Genomic DNA, 17,784 nt, shown 5'->3' with positions numbered 1-17,784 from the left:
TCTGAAATAAGAGAAGAAATTGTACATTTAGTGACTTAGATCCTCCAGGCAAGAATGGATTGTTACCTTACTGATATAATTTAAATCAGTGTATGATTTTAGAGAACAGTGTTCATCATTTAGTAAAAAACAGTAGTTACTCAAAGACAGAGGTTATTTTGGCATTTTATAGCTGCAGCACGTCCTAGGTAGAAATATTATTTCCTGTGAACTTCGTAGCTGCTTTTTGTATGTTGTCCCATTCTTTTGAATGGCAGGGCAGATTTTTACTTTCTCACATCTGAAAATTTCAGTCTCAACAGTAACAGACAGGTCAGTGTCTAAATTTCATAGTATTACTGAACACAGTTTACCCCCCACCCCACGAATATACAAGCAGTGACTCTGCAGAACAAATCAACAAGGTAAACAAATGTAATGTTCCTAGAGTTGTGCTTCTTGGCCAAGGGGTCCTGACATTGACATTAGAGTCAGTTGTAGCCCAGGCTGTTAGAGAAAACTGCCCAGTGGCTTGATGGTAAGGTCTCATCTCATAATCTAAAGAATTTAGAGGTCATCTAGTTCAACACTTACTCTGTTGACAATGGATTATACTAAGAACTGGCTAAGAAATTTGAAGGTGATTACAATCAATATGAGTAATTTAATCCCTTAAAAATTTTTTTCTGATTATAAAAGCAATACAAGTTAATTAAAAGATATTTAGAAAATAAAAAGAAGTGTAAAGAAAAAATCAAAACCCTTGTAAATACCCCCTTTAGTCAATCTTTGTAAATCGTTCCCCATTTTATTGTACTTTATCAGTGATTTATTTACTAGAGATACGTGAAGGGAAACATTCTGGAAAAAATTTAAGCTTTCGGTTTTAATTGAAGGACATTTGGGAAAATGATATTTTCTCAAAACAGTGTTCATGTATAATATGGAAAACAAATCTGCTTAAAATCCAGTTCAGAGCCAGGAAAGTTCATCTGTTCAGCCATGGAATGGTGAGCTAAAAAAATTAATGATAAACACCTATTCCTTATGATAAGAAAGAAGATCGCAAGAAAAATATGATCCAAACCATGTTTCTTTCAAACCCTAAAATTTATTTTTTATTCAATTTATTTTTTTATTCTTTTAACATTTTTTATTCAGTTTATTTAAACTAAAAAAGTTCACCCATTTCTCCCACCCCTTACTTCCCTTCTCTAGTAACCACCAGTCTGTTCTCTGTATCCATGAATGCTTGCAGGCATGTGTGTATATACAATTTATTTTTAGATTCCACATATAAGAGACGATACAACTTTGTCTTTCTCTTTCCTATTTCAAATTATTTGAAAATTTAATTTGAAAATGCTTGTTTATGGTTTGGTGTATTAACAAATTACTATACCTTGGAAATTTTTCAGTGTCTCAAAATGGTCTCAATTAATGATATTTTGAAACTGAATAGTGTAGCAAAATGGCAGATAAAATTATACAATATTAAGTGATTTGTGGTTTGTTGGTGTTCTAGCTTTGTCCTAACTTTTTTTCCAAAAAAATTTATTTCTTCTTCATTGTTGAAGGGTATTTTACAGGTATAGATTTCTAGATTTCTTTAAGCACTTTGGAAATGTTATTCCATTGTATTTTACTTATGTAGTTGCTGTGAAAAAGTTAGATTTAATTCTTATTATTGTTCTTTGAAGGCAGTGTGTCTTTCTCTGATGGATTTTAAGACTTTTTTCCTAATGTTTTTATTTGTATTCCTCCTGTTTTCTGGGTTGCAGAACTTCCTCAATCTGTGGGTCAGTACCCTTCATTCTTTTTTTTTTTAATTTTTTTAATGTTTATTTATTTTTGAGACAGAGAGAGACAGAGCATGAATGGGGGAGGGTCAGAGAGAGGGAGACACAGAATCTGAAACAGGCTCCAGGCTCTGAGCTGTCAGCACAGAGCCCGATGCGGGGCTCGAACTCACAGACCGCGAGATCATGACCTGAGCCGAAGTCGGCCGCTTAACCGACTGAGCCACCCAGGCCCCCCCCTTCATTCATTTTGAAAAATGTTTTAGTTAATGTCTCTTCAATGTTTTTCTCCCATTTTCTCCATCCTCTCCATCCATGGCTTTCAACTTGAGAGCCTGGTCTATGAACCATGTCACTCTGGTAGAACCTGGACCTTAATCATGGTCTCTTTAACATTGTAGACTGTCAAAATTCTCTCCTAAGCTTGTCCTTAGTTTTTAAGTATAATTATATAAGAAGTTTAAGAAATAGGAATAGTCTTACCTTTTTCTTCTGCCTAAAGGTTAAACATTACTTAAAGCTTCACATACATTTGGAACAGATTGCAAGCCTGTTGAAAGATAGCATTTTTTTCCTTTCCAAGTTTTTGTTTAAATTCTAGTTAGTTAACATATAGTGTAAATTTAGTTTCAGGTGTAGAATTTAGTAACTCAACTATTACATACAACACTGGGTGTTCATCACAAGTGCCCTCCTTCTTAATCCCCATCACCTGTTTAACCCATTCCCCCACCCACCTCCCTCTGGTAACCATCAGTTTGCTCTCTATAGTTAAGAGCCTGTTTCTTTGTTTGCCTCTCATTTCCCCCCCTCTTATGTTCATTTGTTTTGTTTCTTAAATTACACATATGAGTGAAATCACATGGTATTTGTCTTTCTCTGAGTGATGTAATTTGCTTAGCATAATACCTTCTTCCACCTCCATCCACATCATTGCAAATGGCAAGATTTCATTCCTTTTTTATGGCTGAGTAATATTCTATTCCCTCTCTATATCTATATATCTCTATCTCTATCTCTATCTCTATCTCTATCTCTGTCTCATCTATATCTCTCACATCTTTTTTATCCATTCATCTGTTGATGGACATTTGGGCTCTTTCCACAATTTGGCTATTGTTGATAATGCTGCTATAAACATTGGAGGGCATGTATCCCTTTAAATGTGTAATTTTGTATCCTTTTGGTAAATTCCTACTAGTGCAATTGCTGGATCATAGGGTAGTTCTATTTTTAACTTTTTGAAGAGCCTCCATACTGTTTTCCACAGTGGTTTCACCAGTTTGCATTCCTACCAAGAGTGTAAGAGGGTTCCCCTTTCTCCACATCCTTGCCAACACCTGTTGTTTCCTGTGTTGTTAATTTTAGACATTCTAACTGGTGTGAGGTGGTATCTCATTGTGGTTTTGATTTGTATTTCCCTGATGATCAGTGAAATTGAGTATCTTTTCATGTGTCTGTTAGCCATCTGTACATCTTCTTTGGAGAAGTGTCTATTCATGTCTTCTGCCCAGTTTTTAACTGAATTATTTGTTTTTTGGGTGTTGAGTTTTGTAAGTTCTTCATATATTTTGGATACTAACTCTTTATCAGATATGTCATTTGCAAATATCTTCTTCTGTTCTGTCGGTTGCCTTTTAGTTTTGTTGATTATTTGCTTCACTGTGCAGAAGCTTTTTATTTTGATGAAGTCACAATAGTTTCTATTTGGAAATACAGCATTTTTTGTAAATTTGGTTAATAGAATGCAAAATGGGAAATTTTTTTCAGTGAGATATTTATTTTTCCTTTATTTTGTTTCAGCTTTTTTGGTAGTGGTTAGGAAGGTGTGAGTGATGTTTTCTGAGCAATTACTTTGCTAAATGTTATGAATGCATGATTTATCTAAGGAACTTACAGTATTGGGACAAACAGATGTGTACAGATTACAAGACAGTACTTTAAATACTGTGTAATAAGGTGTGATGGTGAGACCATGAATGAAGTTATTTAACTTTGTTAGCAGTAGGGAATTTTATGGGAGACTGAAAATCCCTTATTTTTTTAATGGACACAAAGCCTAAAAACTCAAAAGTTACCATGTGATAAGAACTAATAGAATGAGACCACTACTAACTAGTAATTATGAGTTTGGAAAATATCCACATATTATCATTATTTTAGTATTGTATAATTTACTACATGATTAATAAAGCAATCTGTATGAATTGAGTGATCTACTAAAAGCAACTTTTAAAATAACATTTTAAACTTTTTAATTTGAATTATATTCATGCAGAAATGTTCACAATTTATAAGTGCAGTGTACAGTTTGATAAATTTTCACAAAATGAACAAAACTGGGTGTAACCACCACCCAGTTGATGAAATAAAATTTTACTCACAACCCAAAGCCTCCTCCATCTCATCACCTCCTCCAGATTGCTACCTCCCCACCCAAAGGTAACTACTATCCTGACAGCTAACAATGTGGATCAGTTTTGCTTATTTTTTAACTTTACACAAATGGAATTATACATTAAATATATTTGAATGTAAAAAATAAAACAGCAGATAAGAAAAATTTCATCCATGATCTTAAACCCTAATATTAAAATCTAGGTTTATTTTTGCATATCCTCTTGCATTCTTTGCTTATTTGTATTTTTTTGAGGGGGTGCTCCTTTTTTTGTAGTTATAGACATACTTTGTATGCAGTTTGGTTTAATATATCACAAGCATTTTCTGTATCATTGTTGGCCTTTATAGTTATAAACGTTGCATGAGAATTACAGAGAAATAAGAAAATACAGGCAAAGAAAAATAGTGATCATTCTTAATATTTATATAATATGTATAATTCAGTTATTCTCCTATTGTTGAACATTGCAACGAGTGTTTACTTGGATATAAACATAATTTGGCAGGGACGTCTCGGTGGCTCAGTTGGTTAAGTGTCCAACTTCGACTCGGGTCACGATCTCATGGTTTGTGGGTTGGAGCCCCGCGTTGGGCTCTATGCTGACAGCTCAGAACCTGGAGCCTACTTTGTATTCTATGTCTCCCTCTCTCTCTGCCCCTACCCCACTCATGCATACTCTCTCTCAAAAATAAACATTAAAAAAATAAATATAAGATAATTTGACATATCTCCAAATTCTCAGAAGTAAGATTTGAAGCAAAGTGTACAAATCTTTCTATTGTTCTTGATGTTTTGTCTAAATTATTTTCCAAAATAATTTTACTGAAAAAAAGGGAAGGAGGATTGCTGCCAGAATATGTGCACTGATAGCCCTGACAAGTTCTAAGTATTATTATGTATTCTCACATTTTTTCTTTAAAGTTTATTCATTTATTATTTCTGAGAGAGACAGTGTGAGAGTGCATGCACAAGTGCACTAATGAACTGTGAGATCGTCCGTCACCTGAGCCCAAGTCTGAGGTCTTAACTGACTGAGCCACCCAGGTCCCCCTGTTTTCTCACTTTTTTAAACTGCTAATTCAATAGGCAAAGAAATTGTATGTCATTGCTTAAATTACCTCGGATAATAATAATTCAAAGTACGTAATTTAAACATTTTTCCACAATTTTATAATTATGCCTCATTTTATGCAAGTGTCTTTGCCTTCATCATATATAATATACTTTAGTTCTCCTAGTTCTTTAAAAAAAATTTTAATGTTTATTTTATTTATTTATTTTTTTTAATTTTTTTTTTCAACGTTTATTTATTTTTGGGACAGAGAGAGACAGAGTATGAACGGGGGAGGGGCAGAGAGAGAGGGAGGCACAGAATCGGAAACAGGCTCCAGGCTCTGAGCCATCAGCCCAGAGCCTGACGCGGGGCTCGAACTCATGGACCGCGAGATCGTGACCTGGCTGAAGTCGGACGCTTAACCGACTGCGCCACCCAGGCGCCCCTAATGTTTATTTTTAAGAGAGAGACAGAGCGTGAGTGGGGGAGGGCAGAGAGAGAGGGAGACAGAATCAGAAGCAGGCTCCAGGCTCCGAGCTACAGAGCCCAATGCGGAGCTCAAACTCATGAACCACAAGATCATGACTTGAGCCGCAGTTGGACGCTTAACCAATTGAGCCACCCAGGCGCCCCACTGCTAGCTCATTTTATAGCCCAGTTCTTATGTGTTATAAAATACTACTTTCTCTAATTTCTATTCAGTTCTCCCATAGTAACATTTAATCATGATTAGGTAATTATTTATTATTTGTTTCATCACTTATATATCCCACTAGAAAGTAAACTTGTCCAAAGAATGGTCTATATTTTGTTCAACTTTTTAAAAATATTTTCTTTAATCTTCATTTATTTTTGAGGGGAGAGAGAGATACAGAGTGTGAACAGGGGAGGGGCAGAGAGAGAGAGGGAGACACAGAATCCGAAGCAGGCTCCAGGCTCTGAGCTGTCAGCACAGAGCCCAATATGGGGCTCGAACCCACGAGCTGTGAGATCATGACCTGAGCTTAAGTCGGACACTCAACTGACTGAGCCACCCAGGCGCCCTAATTTTGTCCAACTTTTAACTCCCAACATCTAGAAGCACCTGCCATATAATAGGCAGTGTCAGTAAAAGTTTGTCAATAAATGATATGAATCAATAAATGAAATGAAACAATACATATGGAAGTACATCACAGCTCTTGATAACTGAGAACAGCACACAAAGACCTTGGCGGTATATTGCAAGATGGAAAGCTTATTTAAAGAAAATACATATAGACCATGATACAAAACAAACCATTCCGAAAGCAAAAGTCTCAGCCATTAATCAAGAGTGCCTTCTAACCAAAGCCTACAGAAATGATCAGTCTTTTCATGTATCTGGGTATAAAGAACCTTAGAAAAAATAATCATTGCAGAATACTACTTGTCTAAGCAACTAAAAGCATGATGAATGGGCATAATGCCTAAAAAAAGGCTATTGAGAGAGAGTGCAAGACCATAGTGAAGGGATGAATAGACAAACTATAGAGCCAATGATAAATTCAGGCTTTACCTGAACACCTATTTTTTCCCTTTCTTCTTAATCATACCCACATGTGGTAGCCTACAATGTGTATGTGTGTATGTGTAATTAATTTGGGCATTTTTTTTTAAGTTTATTTATTTTGAGGAGAGAGAGAGAGAGAGAGCACTAGAGGGGGAAGGGCAGAGAGAAAAAGAATCCCAAGCCGGCTTTGAGCAATCAGCGCAGAGCCTGACATGGGGTTCAAACTCACAAAGCTGTGAGATCATGACCTGAGATGAAATCAAGAGTGGACTGCTTAACTGACAGAGCCACACAGGCATCCCTGATATGGGCTTTAAGAAAAAGTTTTTTGATGTTTAATTTATTTTTGAGAGACACAGACAGAGTGCCGAGTGGGGAAGGGACAGAGAGAGGGAGATACAGAATCCGAAGCAGGCGTCAGCTTCTGAGCTGTCAGCACAGAGCCTGACACAGGGCTCAAACCCATGAACTGTGAGATCATGACCTTGGTGATTTGGGCATTTTTAACTGCTGTTTGTATTTACCAAACTGCAGGGTAAATTTCTCTTTTCTATTAGAACACATTATATTTGCTTTAAAATTCAATTTTGCTTATTTTAGCAGTTAACCATCCCATGTGTAACCTATTTTCATGAGTAGGTATATTTTGTATTTATGTAGCTTTTATATTAAGCTGAATAAAATTGAGGTGATGACATACAGGATTTTCTTTTTTTTTTTTCATTAGACTATGTCAAGCTGAGTTTAGTAGTAATTTGTGCTTTAACAGTTAATTGTTGAAATTCTGGAGAATTTTTGAAAAGTTATTTTTTAAATAAAAATTAGTTGCTATTCTCTCCAAATGGTGTACATTTCAAGTGTTTTCAATTTGGGAGGGTGGTTGAATAATCATAAAGGATATTTATGTTTTAAAATGTATACAAGGTTGTGGGTGCCTGGGTGGCTCAGGTGGTTGAATGTCAACTCTTGATTTCAGCTCAGGTCATGATCTCTTGGTTCATGAGATCAAGCCCTGCATCGGGCTCTGCACTGGCAGCATGGAACCTGCTTGGGATTCTCTCTCTCTGTCCCTCCTTTGTTCAAGTTCTTTCTCTCTCTTTCAAAATAAATAAACATTAAAATAAATAATAAATAAAACATATACAAGGATGGAGCAATAGTTGCCAGAATGTCCAGAAAGGTTATATCAAAGTACCATGTCAGGAAAACTCATATTTCATTTGTGAGTTATTGTGGGATATTTGTTGAAAATACTAGTTTTTATTTGTACAAATGAAGTAATTTTCCAACCTTAATATTTTTATTATATCTTCATAGTAAATAATTGCCATTCTGTATAGATACAAGATTACGTATTTTAGTTTTTGGTAATTGAAATTTGAAGGTTTGTATGTTCATTGTAATTTTCTTCATGAAATAATAAGAATATTAAAGTAGTATGTCTTTGTATGAATTTCTCCTTAAACAATTTTTCTAAGATGGTGGGGTTACCTTAGGGATGGTGCTCTTATGTGAAGCTGCTACCTCTGACATGGATATTGGAAAGCGAAAGAGTAAGTTATATCATATGCCAAAATGTAACAATTATACCTTTACTTTTTATTTAATTTTTATTTTGTGTTATTAAAATATAGTTGGCATATAATGTTACATAACAATTCTGCTTTTAATATAGAAAAAAGAATGTCCTCTTAATCACTTCCTCTCTTAGATATAAGTGTGTTGTTTTACTTCTTAATTATTTTAAAAGTAACATACACTTAATGTAGAAAATGTGAAGGGAAATCAGAGTGTGAAACATTTGGGGGGAGAAATACCCATTATTCCATAATTGAGAAGCTAAATATTTTAATGTTTTAATATAGTTTCTTTCATTTGTAAAAACATATTTAAAACTCTGTGTATAAAATTTTAAATCTTGTACCTCCCTTTTTAACTGGACTTAAACAATTCACTAATAAATATTTTCCTATACATGATTTTAAATTTGTACTCTAAGCGGTAGTTTACTTAACCATTCTGATTTTGTTAAACATTTAGTTTTTCTTCTAAATTCCATTATAATAATATTTCCTTAATGACTATCATAGTATATTAAGCTTTATTCTCATTTCATATTAATTTATTTTTTTAAATTTTTTTTTCAATGTTTATTTATTTTTGAGAGACAGAGACAGAGTGTGAGTAGGGGCAGAGAGAGAGGGAGACACAGAATCCAAAGCAGGCTCCAGGCTCTGAGCTGTCAGCACAGAGCCCGATGCGGGGGCTCGAATCCATGAACCACGATATCATGACCTGGGCTGAAGTCAGACGCCCAACCGACTGAGCCACCCAGGTGCCCCTCATACTAATTTCTTAAGGTAGATTCCTACAGGGGCGCCTGGGTGGCTCAGTCGGTTAAGCGTTCGACTTCGACTCAGGTCATGATCTCACAGTTCGTGAGTTCTAGCCCCGCATCGGGCTCTGTGCTGACAGCTCAGAGCCTGGAGCCTGCTTTGGATTCTGTCTCCCTCTCTCTCTGCCCCACCCCTGCTCACGCTCTGTCTCTCTCTGTCTCAAAAATAAATAAACATTAAAAAAGAAGGTAGATTCCTACAAGTTGAATGACTGTATGGTCCTGTGTATTTTTTAATTCTCTCGATGTTTTAAACTGATGATGCCAAACTCTTTCCCCAGATGTTCTGATAGTTTAGATTCCTGCTAGTGGCATTTAAAAATGCTTGTTTCCAAAAAAAAAAAAAAAAAGAATGCTTGTTTCACAGTAACTTTGTCAACATTAGCTAAGCTAAGCTCATTAAAAATCTGTGTGTGTGGTTGTGTGTGTGTGTGTGTGTGTGTTTGCTAATCAGATGAGGGGGAAACTTTATATTATTTTGTACTTCTTTGGTTATTAGTAAAGTTGAATATTTTTCTAAATGTTTATTAGCTGTTTGTGTTTTCCCTTATGTAAAAAGCCTTTTTGACTTTTGCTATTTAATCTATTAGAGTCTTAGAACTTTTTATATTGGTTTGGGTGAACTTTTTATATATTAAAATATTCACACATGGGTACTTGTTGCAAAGAAATGCTAGCAATGTAGTTTTGTTTTACTTACATAAAATAACTTTAAATCAGAGTTTTACTTTTATGACTACAAAGTTAAATGTTATCAAATTAAACTCACTAAATAAAGTCTACTTTTTATTCTAGAAAAAAGATGATGACATTGGATTTCAGATTTAGAAGATTCTTATTTTTCTGAATTGAAATGAATCTTCACATATTGCAAAAGCAGAACAAATGTATCAATTTTTTATCTAGTCAGTATGCATCCTTTAATTGCCTGACTTAAAAACTTGCCTTTCTCAGTATCCATTATTGGGAATAGGCCCTCTGGGTACTACACTGGTGGCATGAATTTAAATTATAAAGTATTTTGGTGACATATATTAAAATAATCACAATTTGATCTACTTCTAAGGTTCTAACCTAATAAAATAATACAAATGATAACCATAAACACTTATTTAACATTCGTTTTATACCAGAAACTGTCTTAGACACTTTTAGATATGTTACATGAAAAAAGTAGAATACAAACATACACAGACTGATTTTATATATAGATTGATATAGATATACATGTATATGTGTGTTTAATTGGATAAAAAAGACTTCTACAATGATCATGTGTTAATACTCAGAAAAAATATATTTAACATTTACATTTAAAAAAATTTTTTAATGTTTATTTATTTTTGAGAGACAGAGACAGAGTGCAAGTGAGGTAGGGGCAGAGAGAGAGGGAGACACAGAATCCGAAGCAGGCTCCAGGCTCTGAGCTGTCAGCACAGAGCCTGACGTGGGGCTTGAACTCACAGACTGCAAGATCATGACCTGAGCTGAAGTCGGATGCTTAACTGACTGAGCCACCCAGGTGCCCCTTTAATATTTACATTTTAGTCCCTAATCATATTATGTGATAACTTAAAAAAGGAAAAAAAAAAAACTGTTCCCTACGTATAAGATAACTAAAAGCTGTTTTTTGTGTTGGCCAATAAGTATGTTTCCCTAGAACTTCTACTGCTGTAGCACACATGCTTTCCCACATCCCCACCTCTGTGCTTTTTAGCCAGTGTTATTCGCAGGACTCAAAGAGCCTCAAGTTATGGGAATCATACTTGAGCATTGTGGGGTCAGCATTCAGAGTTAAGGTCGTTAACTGCTATGCCAAATCAGAGCATATGAAATGAATGTAGAGAGCTATGAATTTAGAGCTAGGATTCAGTATTTTCCCCCTCATTCAAATGAGGCATCCATATTGAATGAGTTCCTTATTTAGGCAGTGTAGTTACCTATAAATGAATAAAGTACTTTCAAGTGAGGGTGTCACAATGATGTTATCAGATGTCTTTAAATCAATATTTGTCAATACAATAAGGCCACTTTTAAGGGTTTAGAAGGAATTTAGTGAGTGATTTCCTTGTCAGTAGAACTTTCTAACACTAATTTCTTGACTGTGATAATTTTAAAGGAATATATTATTATATGCAATTAAATTGCACAAGTGTATAAGTGGAACTACTCTATTATATTGTAATGGTTCAAATTAAATGGGAAGGCAGAATCCTGAAGATAAAGAATAGGTACGGAGGCGCCTGGGTGGCTCACGCGGTTGGGTGTCCAACTCTTGATTTCGACTAAGGTCATGATCTCACAGACCGTGAGTTCAAGCCCCACATCGGGGTCTGTACTGACAGCACAGAGCCTGCTTGGGATTCTATCTCTCCCTCTCTCTCTGCCCCTTTCCCCTCGCAAAAGTAAATAAATAAACTTTAGAAAAAATTTTAAAGAAAGAATAGGTATGAAAATTTTTGGAAAATCGCAATTTACCAGTAAATTATATCCCTTCCTTTTCACTCTTGTAGACTAAAATTTGTGCCCCAGTTTTTTATTTTGCTTAACATGCTCATTTTACTCTCCTTTTGTTTTTCTCCAGTAATGTGTGTGGCTGGTATTGTACTTGTTGTATTATTCTTCAGTTGGATGCTGTCTATTTTCAGATCTAAATATCATGGATATCCATACAGGTATGATTATTTTATATTTACATAGTGATTACCTATACTTAACAATGATTAGAGTTAATGTTGCTTTATAATATTTGTTTTTCTTTACCTCCAAACTAGTCTAGCTTCTAAAGCAGAGATAGGCATTAACTTAGATATGTTGCATATAAAAATTAACTTAAGAAAATTATGATATAATGGACAATAGTATGTGATTTCTCTTCTCAGGAATATCTTTGAGGGTTGTTCTGACATCACCTAATTTAATCTAAAAATCTAAAAACACTTAATGATTAGATTATTTTATGCCTTGTCCACATACTCTACTTACTCTTGAGGAGCAAATTATTATTTTATTTATTATTTATTATTTTTTTTTTATTTTGAGAGAGAGAGGGAGCAGAGGAGGGGCAGAGAGAGAGGGAGAGAGAGAATCCGAATCAGGCTCCATGCTGTCAGCACAGAGCCCAGCATGGGGCTCAATGCCACGAAATGCAAGATCATGATCTGAGCCAAAATCAAGAGTCGGACGCTCAACCAACTGAGCCACCTAGGCACCTTGGAGCAAATTATCTTTTAATGTTATTTTAAAACTTCTCACGTCTACTTTTCAAGGTTCTTTAGATGGCATAAACAGAACATTTCATTAGAATCCAGTTTATTTTTTTTATTATTTTGATTTTTTAAGGTTTTTATTTATTTTGAGAAAGAAAGAGCACATGAGCAGGGACAAGGGGCAGAAAGAGAAGGAGAGAGAGAATCCAAAACAGGCTCTGTGCTAACAGCACGGGGGCTCAACCCCATGAACAGTGAAATCATGACCTGAGCCAAAATCAAGAGCCGGATGCTTGGGGCACCTGGGTGGCTCAGTCGGCTAAGTATCCAACTTCAGCTCTCATGATTTGTGAGTTCAAGCCCTGCATCAGGCTCTGTGCTGACAGCTCAGAGACTGGAGCCTGCTTCACATTCTGTGTCTCCCTCTCTCTCTGCCCTTCCCCTGCTCACGCTCTGTCTCTCTCTCCTTCAAAAACAAATAAACGTTAAAAAAAAAAAAAAAAGTCGGATGCTTAACCAACTGAGCCATCAAGGTACCCTAGAATCCAGTTTATGGAGAGTATAAGAAAGAGTGTTTGGGCAACCGTCAGTATGGGGCCTGCCTGGCTCTCTCTGCCCTTCTCCTGCTCACACTCTCTCTCTCTCTCAAAATAAATAAACTATAAAACAACAACAAAAAAAGAAAGAGTGTTTAAGAAGATCTAATTGGCTTGAAATGTTCATAGAGATCTCTAAGGCTCAGGGAAGAAATTACTGTCCTGGTTGTAAATTCTCGATTTTATTCTGTTAGTAGCCATGAGATGTGTATCTACATAATGGGGAATGTTGTGAGTTAGTTTTATAATTTGAGTATCAGTTGCCATAATTCCTGTTCTTTTAATACAACATTGTCCTGTTGTATAAAGGACTATGAACACTAAAAATAAAGTATATCAAGTGATGTTTTTGAGAGACAAATTCATTTTTCATATTACTTTTAACACATGTTTGCAGTAGGTAATTTTGAACAACTCCTTGGTTGATTGATTATATTGTGACAGTCCTAGATTCTTTTGATCAATGAACAACATAAATCAATCTTTTTTTGAATTTTTTCTTGCAAACTTACTTAATTTTATTTCTTTTTTTATTTCTTTTTCAGATTTTTATTTAAATTTTAGTTCTCATATAGTGTAATACTGGTGTCAGGAATAGAATTTAGTGATTCATCACTTACGTATAACACCCAGTGCTCATCACAAGTGCCCTCTTCAGTACCCATCACCCATTTAGCCCATCCCCCGACTACCTCCCTTCCATCAGCCCTCAGTTTGTTCTCTAGACTAAGGAGTCTCATGGTTTGCTTCCCTCTCTTTTTTCCCCCTTTCCCTATGTTCATCTGTTTTGTTTCTTAAATTCCACATATTAGTGAAATTATATGGTATTTGTCTTTCTGTGACTGACTTATTTTGCTTAGCAAAATACACTAGTTCCATCCATGTGGTTGCAAGTAGTAAGATTTAATTCTTTTTGATGGTGAGTAAAATTCCAGTTAGTTAACATACAGTGTAATATTAGTTTCAGGTGTGTAATTTAGTAATTCAGCACTTCCATATAATACTTGGTGCTCATTACAAGAAGTATACGCCTTAATCCCCATCACCTATATAACCCATTCTCCCCCCACCTCCATTCTGGTAACCATCAGTTCTCTATAGTTAAGAGTCTCTTTCTTGGTTTGATTCCCTCTTTCTCCCTCCCCTTTGCTCATTTGTTTTCTTTCTATTTTAATATTTATTTATTTATTTTGAGAGAGAGAGAAAGAGCACACACAGGGGAGGGACACAGAGAGAGGGAGAGAGAGAATCCCAAGCAGGCTTCATACTGTCAGCATGGAGCCCAATGTGGGGCTCAGTCTCAACAACCGTGAGACCATGACCTGAGCCAAGATGAAAAGTCAGACACTTAACTGACTGAGCCATCCAGGCACCCCATTGTTTGTTTTATTTCTTAAATTCCACATATGAGTAAAATCATATGGTATTTGTCTTTCTCTGACTGACTTATTTCACTTAGCATAATACTGTCTAGCTCCATCCATGTCTTTGCAGATGACAAGATTTTGTTCTTTTTTATGGCTGCTGAGTAATATTCCATTGTATATATATATACCACATCTTCTTATTCATTCATCAGTTGATGGATATTTATGCTGGCAAACTTAATTTTAAGAACAAAACCTACCCAAACTTTGATTTTTGATTTATAATCTTCTACCTTTATACTTTTATTCTTCTGTGTATATATATTTTAAAATAATTTCTCCTCTATAGAATACTGAATGGAGTACAAGGGCAATCTCGCTGGGATTTCTATTGCTTTATTTCATCACCATGGTTGATTCAGTTATTAATCAGTATTTCTCTTCATGACATATTTTAACTTTATGTCTATTTCCTTCTCGCCTAAGACCATCTCAGAATCTCGGTGTTTCTCACTTTTGGTATTAATACTCAAAGTTTATTATGCATACACCCAAATGCTCGTTTGTCTGTTAAAATCAAGATACAGTATTTGTTAGAATTAAAGCCTATTGTGGGGTGCCTGGGTGGCTCAGTCAGTTAAGATCCCACTCTTGATTTTGGCTCAGGTCATGATCTCACTGTCATGAGATTGAGCCCCACATCAGGCTCCACATTGGGCATGGAGCCTGCTTAGGATTCTCTCTTTCCCTCTTCCTCCGTTCTTCCCCCGCTTGCATGTGCACACACTCTCTGTTTCTCAAAAAAAAAAAAGTAAAGCCTTTTTTTTTCAAAGACTAACATATTGTTTAATGTTTTTATTTCAGCTTTCTGATGAGTTAAAAAGGACCCCAGAGATATGTAGACACTGGAGTAATGGAAATTGGAAAATGAAAAATTGGTGTGTGTTGTAAAGAATGAAATTTGTGTATTTTGTATTACCTCTTTTTTTTCAAGTGATTTAAATAGTTAATCATTTAACCAAAGAAGATTTGTAGTGCCTTAACAAGCAATTTCTTGTCAAAACCATGAAGTATTTTGGATACAATTCTCCTCCTAACCTTCCCTTCCTGATGAACTTTATGTAACATTTAATTTAGTAAAATTAAGTACATTATAAAAATTTTATAACTACTACATTTTAATTAGAACAAGGTTCAAAACTGCTTTAGTAAGCTTTTGGCTATCTGATTTTATATTATCTTACCCAAAATTAGGGGAAAAAAAGAACTGACCAGGTGTTCCTACATATGCCTATTAACAGATAAATGTATCAGGAATCCAGTTTTAGCTTTTCCATCTTTGCATGGATGTGTATACTTTGCACATCTTTCCTTTTGGGTGGGGAAATCTGTGCTATGCAATCTTCTGAAAATAGAACAATATTGTTTAGAGTACATATCTAACCTGTAGAAAAGACTAGCCAGTCCTCCCCCTCCTTCATGTTTTCTGCTGAAATACAGTGCTAGTTATGCTTCGTGGTAGCTATAGATATTAAAAAGTCTAAATACAGGATTATGATTTCTGCATGAATGTGTTGTTAACTATTTTTATTTGGAAAGATTTCAGGTTTATTCTGTCTCCTTAATTTCTTTTATTTACGGTAGGTTCCACTCTAATAAAAATGTAGCTTAGTGTTAAAATCAGTGTTACTTAAAAATCGTCTGAAATGTTTCTGCAAATTAAAGATTGTTGCTTATTTCATTTGTACTTTAGAGAAAAAAATAGGTTCATCTGGTTAAGTCAATTTCTGTATTACAGTTACAACATATTTCATTAACCCTCGTATTTAGGAGAAGGACTCCCTTAGACTGGAAGAAGCACATCCTGACATAATTGAGTTGTTGCCTGTGAATGGAAAGTAAATTGTTTCTTGACAGTTCTGTTTTTGCTATTATTTTAGCCTTCATTCCCACACCTCAAGTAGAGAAACAGTAAATATTTGAAGAGTTTTTGAGTTTTGTCTTTTTTTCTGTCAGTGGAAATAACCATAAATGCTAACCAAATTTATGTGAAGAATGAAAGAATGAAAGTTATCATTAGATCTAGCCATAACCTTTCCTATAGCTATGAAGAATATCCTGAAATTCCACTATTATGGAAATATGATAATTACGATTGTGAAAAAATTTTAAAGCAATCTTAGAAGTATTACATTAAAATAATACTTTGCCTACTATTTACTATCTAATAACTCTCATGTGGTCTAAAAGTCTTATATAAAGAGATTTGCAGAAGAGATGGATATAATTGCCTAAGAAGAAACATTTTATGAGGGTTTTTGTTTGAAGATTTGGTGGGTGGGGACATACAGTTGACCATTTCCCCTTTAGTGGATTCACTTTTTGGTAATTACTTCCCTGTAAGTTGTGTGATTTTGGATTCCTTATCTGCTATTCTTGTAATTGTCTCAGGCCAAATAAATTTATGCTGTGATTCTTATGAGACTTGTATAAAGATGCCCTGATTTGTACAGACTGACCAGGGTAATACTACTGCCATGTAATCTGTATAGCTCCAGATAATGTGCCATAAGCATTGAAAGAATGACACTTTTTTTTTATTTGTTTTGTCACCCTTATAGCACATTTTTCTTGTGCAGGGAGAAAAGTTACATTCTAGCTAAAATCTGTAGAAAGCAGATTTACTAAACTTAGAATAGAGTTAATTTTATGTAAACTTTGAAATTTGCTTTCATCTGAAGTGCCTTAAAGTAGACTCTTAATTTACTTTTCTAGTAATGTTTTAAATATTATTTGTTATGCATTTTAAAAATACTATTCAAAATGACATTGTAGTAGCACAGATAACCAAATGTCTGGCTATTTGCTTTTTGACCATATCAATAAACTTTTACAATCTACTCTGAGTTTTTTGATTAACATGTAAAGAGGGGTGAATTTAAAACACTAAATTAGAATTGTAATATTAGATTATTTCATTTTGAAATTATAATTGAATTTCTTATTGTCCTAATGACAGTGAATTTGATAAGCCAATTTCCTTAGGTATTTCCATTTTTTATTTTTTTTTTACATTTATTTATTTTTGAGAGGCAGAGAGAGACAGAGCACAAGGGGGGGGAGGGGCAGAGAGAGAAAGAGATACAGAATCTGAAGTAGGCTCCAGGCTCTGAGCTGTCAGCACAAAGCCCGACGTGGGGCTCGAACTCACAAACCGCAAGATCATGACCTGAGCCAAAGTGGGACGCTTAACCGACTGAGCCACCCAGGTGCCCCCCGCTTAGGTATTTCTAAACTGAGATACATTCTTCTGGGATTTCATATGTTATCTTTCATTAATATTGTCATCTATTAGATTCAAAACAGCCAAGATTAATAGATGAATGGCTGTCATAAATGGTTGATCTAGTTTTGTCCCTATGAACATTGTGACTAGGTAAGTTACGTTTTTGT

At 35.0% G+C, this 17,784-nt stretch overlaps 1 protein-coding gene across 1 annotated transcript in view; it reads left to right on the top strand.

Moving 5' to 3' along the window:
* The window catches only part of MAGT1 (magnesium transporter 1), a 60,752-nt gene extending 43,521 nt beyond the window's left edge, over positions 1 to 17,231 (top strand). Inside the window, exons 8-10 of the mRNA XM_045470679.1 lie at positions 8,243 to 8,317; positions 11,744 to 11,834; positions 15,196 to 17,231. Coding sequence (XP_045326635.1) covers positions 8,243 to 8,317; positions 11,744 to 11,834; positions 15,196 to 15,211 — 182 coding nt within the window. The 3' untranslated portion in view covers positions 15,212 to 17,231. The remainder of the gene's footprint in view (positions 1 to 8,242; positions 8,318 to 11,743; positions 11,835 to 15,195) is intronic.
* Positions 17,232 to 17,784: the final 553 nt, after the last annotated feature.

Source organism: Leopardus geoffroyi, chromosome X (assembly GCF_018350155.1).
Source record: "Leopardus geoffroyi isolate Oge1 chromosome X, O.geoffroyi_Oge1_pat1.0, whole genome shotgun sequence".
NCBI lineage: Eukaryota > Metazoa > Chordata > Mammalia > Carnivora > Felidae > Leopardus > Leopardus geoffroyi.
Note: the sequence above shows the minus strand (reverse complement) of the source record. Positions and strands in the feature narration are given on the sequence as shown.